Raw genomic sequence first — 16294 nt, 5'->3', positions numbered from 1 at the left:
ATCATGAAAGTTTTTGGTGGCATCTAGAAAGTTACTCTTTTCCAGAAGGTTTTCAGTTGACTTTGCCAAGATCCATCAGAAGACTCACTATCTATGGCAGCTATATAGCCTTATAAAATATATTTCTTAAATAAGACTTGAAAGTCAAAATGACTCTTTGATCCACAGGCCACAGAATCGATGTTGTGTTATTGTTGTTTAATCACTCACTCGTCTCTTGACTCTTTTGTGACACCATGGACTGTAGCCCACCAGGCTCCTCTGCCCATGGAATTCTCCAGGCAAGAATACTGGAGGAAATTGCCTTCCTCAGAGGATCTTCCTGTCCCAAGGATCAGACCTGTGTCTTTTGCTTGGCAGGCACTTTCTTTACCACTGAGCCACAAGAGAAGCCTAGATGTTGTGTTAGCAGGCATGAAAAGAGCATGAATCTTGTGTATCTCCATACTGTTTGATATAGAAAACTTAGCTTTCAGCCTGTCTTGTCTTTCGACATGCCTTCCTCACTAAGCCTAGTCATTTCTAGCTTTTGATTTAAAGTGAGAGTCGCGGAACTCATCCTTTCACTTGAACACTTCAAGGCCATTGTAGGGTTATGTTCATGGGCCTAATATCAAATTGCTGTGTCTCAGGGAATAGAGACACCCAAGGAGAGGAAGAGAGAGGGAAATGGCCAGTCCATGGAACAGTCAAATCATACACATTTATAGATTAAATTTGCAGTCTTACATGGGTGTGCAGTTCATGGTGCCCCCAGATAATTACAGTGGTAACATCAGATCACTGATCACAGATCACCATAACAAATATAATAATGATGAAAAAAATTTGAAATATTGCCAGAATTACCAAAATGTGACCCAGAAACCTAAGTGAGCAAATGCTGTTGGAAAAATGGCCCCAGTAGACCTGGTCTATGCAGGGTTGCCACAAGCCTTCAATTTTTTAGGAACTCTATATGTGCAAAGTAGATAAAGCAATGCACAGTAGACGAGGTCTTCCAGTACACCAAAAGCAAATTAGTTTGAACTTTAGTGTCCGACAGTTCTTCCAAACCAGGTTACCTTTGTAAACAAATACCTTTATTTTCTTAATTGCTCCAGAGCTCGCCAGATCACTGCCATCAGGGAACACGTTCTTAACTAAAATTTCTAAATGGCTAACTTTACTTCACCCTAAATATTACATGTCTTGTTTACACCGTCTGGTACTAAAGGTCACATGCTTCTCTGTACTACCATTCAGGATGGTCAGAAAATGTCCCAGCTCCTTAGGCTTCTGTGTCATAGGCATGAAACAAATGAAAGGACTCAGGATTTCCTTCCTGCCTGCCTGGAAATGAAAGACAGGGAACCTTCAAAATGATTCACCAAATACAGCAGACGCTGTTTAAAATGAGCAGATTCCACAGGGAAGTTGCCAGGTTAAGGGGAAAAAAGTAGGTGGAACAATTCAAAGTGATAAGCTAGCTCTCATACCTTCACTTTCAGAAAACACTTATCAGATACTTGAACTTAGAGCCACACAGGAATTTTAATGGTCACATAGGAAAAGAAAAATCAGATCTTGGGTCGGTAAAGAGAAGGAATTAGAACTGAGATCCCTGCCTGTGGCTTGGCTCCTGAAGTCTGTATAATCAGTGAAATGTGAATGCTTAACGGAAAAATCTGTCCAACAACAAAGGGAGATGTCAGGATAGTCTGCCTTGACCTTGTTTATGAGGTGATGGGGGAGAGGAAAGAGAAGTTTCCTTTGAGAATTTGTAGCCACAGTCTTACCCATATATGAGTTGGGCATTCAAATATATACCACCTATGTAGTCTTAGAAACCTCAAACCAGGAAGTAAAATGGTCTCCCATTATTGGTTTCCCAGGCTGCTTCGCAGATTTATAGATACCTTTTTAGTGGTGGAAAAACTTTCAATCTAAAACCCTCAAAATTGCCACAGGTATAGAGCAGCAGTTATTAGTGTACAGTGAAAAATTAATGCTTGAGGAAACAAGTCAGCAGAAATAAAGGCAGAATTTCACCTGTTGGACTTTAATATTTGTATACAGAATAAATAACTTTGTCTGATGTGATTAGGAAAATAAGAATAAATTAATAACATAATAAAGAAGGAGACTAGTAATTGTGTAGTATTGAAAAAAATAGAATCTTTGGAAATGAAAAATCAAGCTGATGAAATAAAAAAGTGCATAACATAAATAGTGAGAGATTAGACATACAACAGTCCAATGAACTATAAAATTGAGCAGCAGAAATTGGACAGGATGTGGTACAGAGAAACAAAATGATAGAAAAACATTCAAGAGCCACACGGAATACAGTAATAAGATCTAGCACTTATAATCAGATTTCCAGAAGGAAGTAATAGTGAGAATGAGGAAGAGGCATCTGAATGGCTGAGAACTTTCCAGAATTGATAAATCACAAATATCAGAGATAGCAAATTCACCAAATCCTGATCAAGATAAATAAAAAGGAATCTACACATATTCTCTTTGTAGTCAAATTGAAGAACACCAAGACAATGAGAAGATATGAAAAACAGCCAGAGAGAGACAGAGTCACTGAGAAACCGGTAAATTGACAGCTAATTTACTCATGTAATTTACAAGCTGTTACAGCTAATTTATTAGAATATCAGTAGAAGACAGAAGCCAATAGAACATTACCTTGAAAGTTCTGAGAGAAAATATGACAACCTAAATTTATTTAGTAACAAGGTTGAAATAAAATTAGTTGGATGGGGAAGGAGGTGGGAGGGGCTTCAAGATGGGGAACACATGGACACCCATGGCTGATTCATGTCAATGTATGGCAAAAACCACTATAATATTGTAAAATAATTAGCTTCCAATTAAAATAAATTAATAATTTTTTTTAAAAAAGACTAACGAAAGGAAATTTATGAAACTAAAATCAGCAGGGTTGAGGAAACTGAGGATTTGACTGAATCTTAATGGTAAAGAACTAAACTGTCATGAGTATTCCTTCTCCTTCTCACCACTTGGTTCAGCAAAGTGCAAACGTATTTCTTACCCAGAATGAGACATGGACTCTGAAATACTGTACATTCATAAATTAAAAGTTCCCTTTTTCACACTGTCTGTAGCCCTGAGTTTGATTGCTGAGGCTGCATGATCTGTAGGAAGAACACAGGTTTCATATAGACAAACACGGCGTCAGATCTCATCTCTGCCTCAGGTTACACTCATACGCTTTTGTGATCTTCAGCATCCGTTAATAGACATGAGTTGTTTTTTTTTTCTTCAGCAGTATAATGGGGTTTAAGAATGAAACATCCCAGAGTCATTGTGAAGATTAAATAATGTTTGCTAAACACTCGATGCATCAGAAGCAACAGTTGGTAGGGACAGTAGAAGTGGGTGTTGCTGTTAGTGGCTGCCTTTGCCCCTCTGTTCTGTGATGCTAAGGCTGCTTATGTTTTCTGTTCCCTTTTTGTACCCTTGTAATTATCAGCATGTACTGATGTGTCTTACCGTGGCTCTGTTTCTGGGAAAAATCAAGTATTATCATCATTATTGACAGTGCATGTGAGAGCATGGTTGTGAAACTCTGTTTCACTATAAAGCCTTTGGGGATTATAAATGTTTTGCTGGGGTGTGGCCGGTAACAGGTAAAGATATAAGGCAACTTGCAAGGTATTAGGGAGCAAAGACAAGAATTCTTCAGGAACGTGTTGATTGCAATAAATGGATCAGGTGTTTTTTTTTAAACAGTAGAGACTTTAAGATCTAACAAGTTACAGTTTGAATTGCAGGCTAACAAGAGAAGTAGATCATGTAAAAGGGACAGAGTAACTGAAGAGAAAGGTTTAATATGTTAGAAATAAAGAATATTCTTTATTTTAAAGAAATATTAATTAAAGTGAAATTTTTTTAAGAGTATTTCATATGCCTTTTATCTATAGGCAGGGTTGATCATTGCAGTCTACTGGCCTGAGATTTACGGATAGAACTATTAGATGGGGTAGCAGTGTCATTGTCCAAACTGGGATGGATTTGAGAAAGATTGGGCTCCTATTAGTAGTTACACTAGTTCAAGAGAGGGCAGCCAGTAAATGGTGACTCTCCATGGCAAACTCAAGAATGTATTCACATGCTCTAATCTACAGTTAGAACTTATAGATGAAATGGAAACAGAGAGATGAAATGGGAATAGAGGGTGAAAACAGAGACAGTAGGCAGTAGATGGAGACTTGCTAACAGGATTTACAAGGGGTTGGGAGGGACGATGGATATACTGAAGAGAAATTTTGTACATGGACTTCTTTCGATATGAGATCCCCGACACCACGTTTTAGGTGGGGTGACCGCCAGACCCCAGTGCAGGGATGATCCAGAAGTAGCATTTCATAGGCATCCCCATAGCTGAGCAGATTTGAGAGGACAGTTTTCCATTTATCACCTGGTTTCTAATGGGGGAGTGATGTCTGAAAAGAACACAGAAGAGCTAACTGTCAGAATATAAAACAGGTAATACTCGTGAGCCCTTATCAAGCCAAAAATCAGTGTACTTTTTATAATCCTTTGTTTAAAAAGGATTGTAGTTTGTTTCATGCTTTAGAAAGATGTCAATAATGAATAAAAGGAGAAACTTTGCTTGAAAAGGTGAGCTTCAGTCACTGCTGATTTATTTATGTGGAACACTTCATTCTCTGGCAAAGATGAGAAATGTTCTTGCTTTTTGCCCTTTTTTTAATCCTTTTCTATCTCTGTTATAGCCACTGGCCACATATGGGTGGCTAGTGAGCATGGGAATTCTCTCCATATTGAAATGTGCTGGAAGTGTAAGTGCTACATTTTAAGAATTAGGATGAAAAATTATAAAATATCTCATAACTTTACATTGATTACATTGTCATGTGAAAATGATAATATTCTGAATATGCTGTATTAAGTAAAAATATATTATTAAAGTTAATTTGACCTGTTCTTTTTGTTCTTTGTTAATGTGGTTATGTGGTATGGATGTGAAAGTTGGACTATTAAGAAAGCTGAGCACTGAAGAATTGATGCTTTTGAACTATGGTATTGGAAAAGACTCTTGAGAGTCCCTTGGACTGCAAGGAGATCCAGCCAGTCCATCCTAAAGGAGATCAGTCCTGGGTGTTCATTGGAAAGACTGATGTTGATGCTGAAACTCCAGTACTTTGGCCACCTCATGCAAAGCACTGACTCATTGGAAAAGACCCTGATGCTGGGAAAGATTGAAGGTGGGAGGAGAAGGGGATGACAGAGGATGAGATGGTTGGAAGGCATCACCGACTCAGCGGACATGAGTTTGAGTAAACTCTGGGAGTTGGTGATGGACAGGGAGGCCTGGAGTGCTGCAGTCCATGGGGTCACAAAGAGTCAGACACGACTGAGCAACTAAACTGAACTGAACTGAATGTGGTTTTTAGAAAATTTTAAATTATACTTGTGACTTGTATTATATTTCTTCTGGACAGCACTGTTCCAGACTTAAATGTACTTTTAAATTTTTAATTTGGTGTGGGAAGTGGGGGTGGTGGTGCTTTTACTGCTTGGTTTATGAGATCTTACTTCCCAGACCAGGGATTGCACCCAGCCCAGGTGGTGAAAGCACTGAGTCCTAACCACTGGACAACCAGGGAATTCCCTTTATTTCCTGATTTTAAATAATTATTTAGTGAAAAAAAAAATGACAAAATCCCAGCTGAAATCATTTTTTAAAACAGTCACATTTTGTTTATATATATGTATATATATGTAAATGTATATTCAGTTAAAGAATATGTATTCTTTAATTGCAATATAGTTGATTTACAGTGTGTTCATTTCTGCTGCACAGAAAAGTGAATCACTTATATATCTATATATAGATAAAGATATATATACACACACAAACACAATCTGTTTTTGAAATTCTTTTCTATTATGGTTTTTCATAGGATATTGAATATGGTTCTCTGTGCCATACAGTAGGACCTTGTTTATCCATCCTATATGTAATAGCTTATATCTGCTAACCTCAAACTTCCATTCCATCCCTTCCCTACTTCCCCTTCTTCTTGGCAAACATAAGTCTGTTCTTTACATCTGTGAGTCTGTTTCTGTTTTGTGGATAGGTTCATTTCTGTCAAATTTCAGACTCCACATATAAGTGATATCATGTAGTATCTTTCTCTTTCTGGCTTACTTCACTTAGTATGGTAAGTGTATCCATGTTGCTACAAATGGCATTGTTTTGTTCTTTTTCCTGGCTGAATAGTGGTCCATTGTGTATATATACAACATCTTTTTTGTCCATTCATCTGTTGATGAACATTTAGATAGTTTCTATGTCTTGGCTAATGTGACTCTTGTTGCTAGGTGTGCCTGTATCTTTTTTAATTAGAGTTTACTCTGGATATATGCCCAGGAATGGGATTGCTGGTTATTGTTCATTCACTCAGCCATGTCCCACTCTTTGCGACCCCAGCATGGACTGCAGCATGCTAGGCTGCCCTGTCCTTCACTCTCTCCTGGAGTTTTCTCAGGCTTATGTCCATTGAGTCAATGATGCCATCCAACCATCTCATTCTGTGTCACCACCTTCTCCTTATGCCTTCAGTCTTTGCCACAGCATCAGGGTCTTTTTTAATGAGTCAGCCCTTTGCATCAGGTGGCCAGAATTTTGGAGCTGCGGCCTCAGCATCAGTCCTTTCAATGAATATTCAGGGTTGATTTCCTTTAGATTGACTGGTTTGATCTTCTTGCTGTCCAAGAAACTCTCAAGAGTCTTCTCCATCATATGGTACCATTAGGTACCATATGCTGTGGTACCATAGCACCATCATATGGTAATACTGTTTTTAGATTTTTGAGGAACCCCTATACTGTTTTCCATACTAGTGACTGTACCAATTTATATTCCCACCAACAGTGTAGGAGGTTCCTTTTTCTCCACATCCTTTCCAGCATTTATTTGTAATGATGGTCATTCCGTAAAATAGTCACATTTTCTAATGGCATAGCTCATGTCAGAAATGTGCATATGTGTGTGTGCACACACACACTTGTGCTTGCTCAGTCCTGTCTGACTCTTTGTGACCCATAAACTGTATCCCACCAGGCTCCTCTGTCCTTGAAATTGTTCAAGCAAGAATACTGGAGTGGGTTGTCATTTCCTTCTCCAGGGAATCTTCCCAACCCAGGGATCAAACCCAGATCTCTTGTATCTCCTGTATTGGCAGGCAGATTCTTTACCACTAGCACCACTTGGGTGTTTGTTCTTAATTTCTCATAGGTTTATCATGATTTCCAATATTAATGCTTTATGTTTTGACTTTTCGTTCCTGTTTTCTCAAGCAGCTACTGACTATAAAGCACTTAGAGCCATAGACCAGGAGAGTACTTTCGAGGTAGAAGAGGGATTCTCTTCTAACAACCTCAGTTTAAAAGTTCAGAGACTGAAGCTTGTAGGTATATATACCTTCCTTAACTAATAATAGTTATTTAATTGGAAAAGTTCACCCTTGAAAGAAATCCTGGATACTTCTTTTTGTAAGGTAGAGATCACCTCATTAAAGTTATCCTCTTTTGAATAATGTATTTTCCTTTGGTATACACCAGTGGTTCTTGGATTGGTTTTTCTCCCTGCCAGACTGGTGGCTCAGATGGTAAAGCATCTGTCTACAATGCGGAAGACCTGAGTTTGATCCCTGGGTCGGGAAGATTCCCTGGAGAAGGAAATGGCAACCCACTCCAGTACTCTTGCCTAGAAAATCCCATGGATGGAGGAGCCTGGTGTCCATGGGGTTGCAAATAGTCGGATGTGACTGAGTGACTTCACTTCACTTCAGAGACACTAGAGGCTTCCCAGGTGACTCAATGGTAAAGAATCTGCCTGCCAATCCCAGAGCCACAAGAGATGTTGGTTCGCTCTTTGGATTGGGAAGAGCCCCTGGAGGAGGAAATGACAACCCACTCCAGTATTCTTGCCTGGAGAATTCCATGGTCAGAGGAGCCTGGCGGGCTACAGTCCATGGGTTCTCAAAGAGTTGGACATGACTGAATGGCTTTCATTTTCCAGAAAGCAGAGGCTCTTATCAGAGTAATGCACTCTAACCAATGTTATAAGAAGATGCAAATTTTCTTGGCCATGGAGCCAACCAAATAGTAGAATTAGTTAACAAAACAGAATGTTAAGTTTTTTGTTAAACAGGAAAGTATCTCGTGCCTAAAATGACTCAGATGTGACTATGCTTCATAGTAAATAATAGTCTGTCTTATTTCTGTGACTCAGTTTTCCAAAAGAATTGCAAAGATAAGACTTGTAGAGCTTTAAAGGTTTTTTAGATCATTTAAGTAGGTTCTCTTCTTGCTGGTACTTCTTATATTAAAAAAAAAAAAAAAAAAGCTCAGAAAAAAAGCAGTTGCAGGATCTGACAGGTTCAAATCAATTCACATCAGATGGGAAATAATCATAGGAGATGATTTTTTTTTTCCCCCTAGAAACAAATTACTTGGAAGAAGTGTTTAAAATCTGTGAGTCTCTTAGATAAAAGCAAATTATTTTACATGATCAATGAGATTCATTGAACTGCCAAATATGTTGTGCACTGAAATTAGACTTAATTTACTTTTGTTATGGTGAGTTTGCTATTTGTTCTAAGATAAAACCAATGATCACAAGTACAGTAGCAAAGACAGGTGAAATTGGATGGAGGTCAGTTGCCAAGCCAGACCATCAGTGATCCCTTGCAAACTAATGACTAGATTTTTATCTAGAGGTTGAGAAACAAAACTCATTTTGAGACATAATTTAAATGGTCTTTAGGCCTTGTGTCTTTTGAGAAAGTATTAACTCTCTCAATGGCATATTAAGAAAAATGGTGTTCAGTTCAGGGGATATAAAGTTTAACCTCAGCTTTACTGCTGAAGAGCCGTGGGTTTCATTCAAGTCCTGACCTCTATTTTCAACCTTCAATGAGGAGAATGGATGATAATTTGGTGTGTGTTGTTAAGATACCTTTAAGCTCCGAACTTATTTCAGTAAAATGGAGAAAATAAAAGAATGGTTATCTGACCTCCTTAATCATAGTTATTTTATGACGTGAGTGACAAGTGGTAGTAATTTTATGAGGTCTCTGGTTGATTGAAAATTAAAATATAAAAGAATTTGGAAGCTTGGATGTACATATTTTGGTTTCTTTTTCTACAAAACAAGGTGATGTCATGTTAACAAGTAATGTCTATCAATTCAGTTTACTTCTTGAATATTTTGTGTTAGCTTGGCGTTCTTTTTTTTAAGAGAACTCTGGCAACTTGCTGATGGTTTTATTTTGACATAGGGTTATAAAACTTGTGGTGATCAAGGTATAATATAGATTTGTGAGCCGGTTGCCATCCTGAAAGAAAACACTCATTAAACTTTTTCTGGCTTGTAACCCAAATGATTGATTGTACTGATAAACAAGTAAAAATCTTACCATATTTCAGCACTTGGCCATTTAAATTTGAATAATCATTTTAAGTGCTCACCTGGTTAAGAGAGAAAGGTAGTAAGGTGTCTTTCTTTGGGTTAATATGTATGTTTCTGATATAAAGTGTAATCTAATAAATTTTGGATAGTTTTGACTAATTTAGATAATGACAACCTGGAGAAAACTTGGGTCTTTATGTGCTTTCTAAAGAAATTCACCAAGATATTAGGGGAGAAAAATCCAGAAAAGGAGGGGAAAGCCGTGAATTCTGAGACAGACATCTGCAGAAATGACTTGGCAGTCTTCAGAGATGAAATGACTTACTTAAAAGAGAGGCCATCTGTTTATCAGCCTTATTTCTCTCCTCAGGGCTTTTGTTAAAGAAAGCCCTTTTAGAAGAGGGCTGTTATCCTTATGTCAATAATATAAACTGATCTTCTCTGATGTTACACTTTTCTTAACCTAACTTTTTTCTTTTCCTAAACTGTTGTACAGACTATCATGAGGAAAAGAAAGTCTTAAATGGTAAGTCGTATACATTTATAGTGAAAAACTGAATCATATTCACATGACTGTATACAAAATGCCTTACAGAATTATTTGGGATATTTAGATATTTTTATGCAAAAGATATGTTTACTTGCTAAGCTTAGAGGATTTGACAGGACTCTGTAGATCCCTTACTGAAGCCATGACTCTTTCTATAGTCCTTTCTATGGCATCTCTGAACTTGTGTTCATCTGTCCTCAGCTTGAATACAGTAAGTCCCCTGTATACGAACGAGTTCTGTTCCGAGAGTGTCTTCATAAGTCCAATGTGTTCATAAGTCCAACAAAGTTAGCCTAGGTACTCAACTAACACAATAGGCTATATAATAGTGTATGACAGGTTTATAATACTTTTCACACAAATGATAAATTAAAAAAAAATAAAACATTTTTAGTCTTATAGTACTTTGAAAAGTACAGCAATACCAGCTGCATCACGGCTGCTTTTGCACTTGCTTCCAAGTATTCTGGGCTTAAAATAAAGATACTGTGCTAGTATACTCTGTACTCGGCTTCCCAGGTGGCACTAGTAGTAAAGAACCCAGCTGCCAATGCAGAAGGCAAAGGAGATACAGGTTCAATCCCTTGGTGGGGAAGATCCCTTGGAGGAAGGCATTGCAACTCACTCCTGTATTCTTGCCTGGAGAATCTCATGGACAGAGGAGGCTGGAAAGCTATAGTCCATGGGGTCTCAGAGAGTCAGACACAACTGAAGCAACTTAGCACACATGCACTCTATACAGAACTGTACAGTAAAGCACACAAAAGCACAACCACATGTAGAGGATGCATGCATGTGACAGTGTACACTATACACATGAACTGACTTACATGATTGGACACGTGAATGCATGTTTGCCTCTTTGAAAGTTCGAGACTTGAAGGTTCTTATGTAGGGGACTTAACTATACTTGCGTTGACTTGGAGTTCCCCCCTCCGATGCCAGGCTGAGGGCACCTCTCCCTCAGGCACAGGGCTCTCCTCCAGTGTCTATGCAGATACTGAGTAGCCTGTTAATCCCCTCTTCTCTGGGCTCGGCAGCTCTCCTCAGCCATTCACTATGATTTGGAATCGTGACTGACACTACCCCTAACCTCCTCAAAAACTTTGGTGTGAGACTTTCAAAACTGCCTGGGGCTACTCTGACTGAACTGTAATACTAATATATGTTTTAAAATGCATTTTTTTCCTTTCTGTTTTGGACAAGAAAGTTGTAGAAATTCAGCTAACAAGCTAGATTGCCAGATGAATTACCTCTTCGTTTTCAAGTAGAGGAAACAGTCTTCTTATAGACTAATACATGCAGTGTGTGATGTGCCACCTGAAGTTGTTTGTCTGGCAGGGTCACCGCATTAAAGGAAGGGCTGTTCTTGGGTTTCAGCTGATACTTTACTCTTACATGATACTAGGCAAACAGCCTTTCCTTAAAGGCTAATTACTGATTGGCTATTTTCTTTCCCGCCACATTGCTTTCCTTTGGGTGCATGGCACTTAACATGTCAGTTAACAGTGGCCTTAAAAATGTGATATTACATTGTCCAGTGGTCTGGGCAGCACAGTTACCTCTTTTATATGAATATGTATGCCTCAAATATTTGACTTATATAAGTGTATATGGTTAAGTCTGCATATTTACAGATGTCATCTGCCTGCTTTCTGTGTCATCATTTAAACGTCATTTAAAACACTGAAGCCAGCATTCCTCTAGAGACCCAGTCTCTTCAAATTGACATAAGTCCATCAATTCTCTCGTGTTTTAACAGAAGGTTCTCTGGATAAGAAGAATCTTGAAAACCTCTAAACTACCGTGTCTCCTAGGTGCCTCCCAACACTGACTTTGTATAATTACCATGCCTTCTAATTGAGAATTCTAAGACTCGCCAAAGCCTAATTTTTTTTTTCCTGCACAAAGAGTACACTCCTATTGTAGAAGAAAAATAGTTAATGTTTACAGAATCTCTGAAGCTCTTCCCTGTTCTCAGAGTTTTCAAAAACAATTCAAAACCCAGAGCCTTGGTGGGCATTTAAAATGTGATGTTGAGACACACCCACAAGAAAATCTAAAATGAAAAAGACAGAATACCACGTGTCAGCAAGGTATTGGAGCAACCAGGCATCCATACCCTTATGGTAAAAATTGTAAGTTGATATGACCTTTTTGGAAAACTGTTTAGCAGTATTTACTAAAGCTGAACATACTCATGTCCTATATACCTACCAGATATGTAGATGGATGTTCTTTAAGAATGAGTGTGTACATGTACCAAGAATATTAATAACAGCACTATACATAATCACCAAAAACTGCCCAAATATCCATCAACAGTAGAATGAATAGATTCTAATAAATGGTATATGGTATATTGAGAGAGTATAATAATACTCAGTAGTAAAACAGAACAAACTACTAATGCATTCAGCAGCATGGATAACATCTCAGAAAACTCCAGACCTGACTCATTGCTTACTATTAATCATGCTAATTTGACATTAACTGTAACGTCTATGGAACTGTCCCAAAAACCCAGACCAAAAGAAAGCATGTTTTATGATTCCACTTTTTCATAAAGGCCAAATGCAGGCAAAAACTAATCATGATGTTAAAAGTCAGAATAGTGATTATCTTGGGGGAGAGGTGGTGAATGGAAGGGCACAGGGAGGGTGATGGTTACAAGGGTATGTTTTACAGATGGAAATTCATTGAGTAGTATATTTATGACTTGTCTCCTTTTATAATATTTCAATAAGAAGTTTACTGGAGAGATGGGGTGAAAAAAAGAAAAATGCAACATAGATGAACTGTAGCTATTTTGTTTATTTTTCTTTGTGAAGGCATGCTTCCTCAGAGCCAAGTGACAGATACACTTGCCAAAGAAGGTCCTAGTTCTCCAAGGTATGCTTTCTAATTTTATTTTCTTTAAAGCTTAATCAGTTCTACACCAAAATATGCACATTAAAAAAAATGGCTCTAAGTTTGATTTATTGCTTATTATATTAATCATGCTTTTTTGATACAAGAACTGCACTGCCTCATTTATCAGGCATTGTTGAAAAATGAGCTGTTCCCTAAATATGAATTTTTAGCATAACTGAAGTTTAACCCATTTTAAACACCACAACTTAAAAAAGAACTATTTAAAACAATTTTTTTCTGATTATCACATATATATTCATGGTAGCAAACTTAGAAACACAGGGAAATACAAAAGAAAGTGATAAAAGTCAGTCCCATCAACCCTAAATATATACTCTTAATATTTGGTTTATTCTATCCACTTTGATTCATGTAGTACCTATTTCCATATTATTCTGACAGTATCGGTATTACAGTATATTATGTGATCAACTTTGTATGTCATGAAATATTCTGCAAAGGCATTTTCTGGTCTGTATTCCATTGTATGATGGAAATTGATCAAGTATCCATAATTTATTCAACTGTAATATGCTTCCCTAGTGGCTCAGTGGTCAAGAATCCTTCTGCTAATGCAGGAGATGGAGGTTCATCCCCTGTGTAGGGAAGATCCTCTAGAGAAGGAAATGGCAACTCACTCCAGTATTCTTGCCTGGGAAATCCCATGCACAGAGGAGGAGCCTGGCAGGCTACAGTCCATGGGGTTGCAGAAGAGTCAGACACAACTTAGCAACTAAACAACAACAGCATTATTTTGCATGTCTAGTTTGTTTTATCAGTTTTTTAATGAAAATTCTTGGAAATGTATTGCACTGTCTTAGTAAATTAAACAATCCATGTATAATTTTGTTAATGATATTTCACATGCCCTAGGGTTATGTGTGTTATTTGTCATTTTTCTCTTACCACCTTTCCCCACAAGGTGAATCTGTAACAGTAGCATCCTGCTATACTTGTTATATCTGTTAAGTTATTTCATATACAATTTTAAGTTAAGGGCCTCAGGGTATCTCTTGTAAGATTCACACTGGGGGCCTGTATACAGGTAATAAGAACAAAATCAATTTGATCAGAAGTTTTACAAAACAGATGATGTAGCTTTTCCTTAAATTTTTGCTGTTGACTGTTAAACATCCTTGGTGAGTTAATTTTGTCGGTAATATATTTGTGACAGGAAAGAGTCAAGGTAATAAGCATGTAGATTTTGTCATTTTCCTTCAGAAAATATGTTGTGTTATTGCTCTGATACAAGGCATTTTAGATGTGTAACCTTTATAAAAAGTGTCTTGTCAAGGAGGTGGTTTGTCTTTATCCAAGTTGGTATACCTGTAGTATATGTCCATGTATTTGCTGGTATACATGAAGTATTGTTGTTCAGTTACTAAGTTGTATCTGACTCCTTGCAGCCCCATGGAGTACAGCAAGCCATTCTTCCCTGTCCTTCACCATCTCCTGGAGTTTGCTCAAACTCCTGGTCATTGAGTCAGTGATGCCATCCATCCATCTTATCCTCTGTTGCCCTTCTCCTCATGCCCTCAATCTTTCCCAGCATCAGGGTCTTTTCCAAGGAGTTGACTCTTCCTATCAGGTGGCCAAAGTATTGGAGCTTCAGCATCAGTCCTTCTATTGAATACTCATGATTTCCTTTAGGATTGACTTGTTTGATCTCCTTGCAGTCCAACGGACTCTCAAATGTCTTCTCCAGCACCACAGTTCAAAAGCATCAATTCTTTGGCGTTCAGCCATTTTTATTGTCCAGCTCTCACATCTGTACATGACTATTGGAAAAACCATAGCTTTGATTATACAGACCTTTGTCAGCAAAGTGATGTCTCTGCTTTGTAATATGCTGTATAGGTTTATGATAGCTTTCCTTCCAAGGAACAAATGTCTTTTAATTTCATGGTTGCAGTCATTATCTGTAGTGATTTTGGAGACCAAGAAAATAAAATCTTCCATTTTTTCCCCTTCTATTTGCCATGAAGTGATGGGACCAGATGCCACAATCTTCATTTTGTTAATGTTGAATTTTAAGCCAGCTTTTTTCACTCTCCTTTTTTACCCTCATCAAGAGGCTCTTTAGTTCCTCTTCGATTTCTGCCATTAGTAGTATCATCTGCATGTCTGAGGTTATTGATATTACTGCCAGCAATCTTGATTCCAGTTTGTGATTCATCCAACCTGGCATTTTGCATGGTATTCTGCATATAAGTTAAATAAGCAGGGTGACAGTATACAGACTTGACATACTCCTTTCCCAATTTTTGAACCAGTCTATTTGCCATGTCCAGTTCTAACTATTGCTTCTTGACTTCTTGACCTGCATACAGATTTCTCAGGAGACAAGTAAGTTAGTCTAGTATTCCCATCTCTTTAAGAATTTTCCAGTATGTTGTGATCACACAGTCAAAGGCTTTAACATAGTCAATGACAAGAAGTAGATGCTTTTCTGGTATTCTCTTGCTTTCTCTAGTGGATGTTGGCAATTTTGATCTCTGATTCTTCTGCCTTTTCTAAGCTTGTTGCTTAGAAAAGTCAGCTTGTACATCGGAAATTTCTTGATTCACATACTGCTAAAGCCTAGCTTGAAGGATCTTGAGTATTACCTTGCTAGCATGTGAAATGAGTGCACTTTTATGGTTGTTTGAACATTCTTTGGTATTGGAATGAAAACTGACCTTTTCCAGTCCTGTGGCCACTGCTGAGTATTCTAAGTTTGCTGATGTATTGAGCTGACTTTAACAGCATCATCTTTTAGGATTTAAAATAGCTCAGCTCGAATTCCATCACCTCTACTAGCTTTGTTGGTGTAATGCTTCCTAAGGCCCTCTTGACTTCACATTCCAGGATGTGTGGCTCTAGGTGAGTGACCACACCATTGTCGTTATTTGGGTCACTGCAATATTGTTTGTATAGTTCTTCTGTGTTTTATTACCACCTCTTCTTAATCTCTTCTGTTTCTCTTAGGTCCTTGCCATTTCTGTCATTTCATCATGCCCATTCTTGAATGAAATTTTCCCTTGATATCTCAAATTTTCATGAAGGGATTTCTGTTCTTTTCCATTCTATTGTTTACCTCTTTTCTTTGCATTGTTCACGTAAGAAGGCTTTCTTTTCTCTCCTTACTATTCTCTGGAACTCTGCATTCAGATGGGTATGTCTTTCCTTTTTCCTTTGCCTTTGGCTTCTCTCATCAGCTCTTTGGAAAGCCTCCTTAGACAATCAGTTAGCCTTCTTGCATTTCTTTTTCTTTGGGGTGATTTTGATCAACACCTGCTGTACAATGTTACAAACCTCTGTCCATAGTTTTTCAGGCAGTCTGTATACCAGATCTGATCCCTTGAATCTGTTTGTCATTTCCACTGTAAAATCAT

General features: G+C 37.9%; 1 protein-coding gene across 11 annotated transcripts in view; it reads left to right on the top strand.

The window, feature by feature from the left end:
* The window catches only part of CYB5R4 (cytochrome b5 reductase 4), a 128584-nt gene that overhangs the window by 56891 nt on the left and 55399 nt on the right, over positions 1–16294 (top strand). For 7 of the 11 annotated variants that reach the window (XM_086316410.1, XM_086316418.1, XM_086316413.1 and 4 more), the window contains 2 exons: positions 9954–9983; positions 12839–12899. In XM_086316410.1, coding sequence (XP_086172536.1) covers positions 9954–9983; positions 12839–12899 — 91 coding nt within the window. The remainder of the gene's footprint in view (positions 1–9953; positions 9984–12838; positions 12900–16294) is intronic. The other 4 variants (XM_086316414.1, XM_086316412.1, XM_086316409.1 and 1 more) reach the window with 1 other exon arrangement.

The sequence above is a fragment of the Bos grunniens genome, chromosome 9 (genome assembly GCF_055505025.1).
Source record: "Bos grunniens cultivar Pamir isolate PY7600 chromosome 9, Bosgru_T2T1.0, whole genome shotgun sequence".
Lineage (NCBI taxonomy): Eukaryota > Metazoa > Chordata > Mammalia > Artiodactyla > Bovidae > Bos > Bos grunniens.
This window is presented reverse-complemented; position numbering and strand designations above follow the sequence as displayed.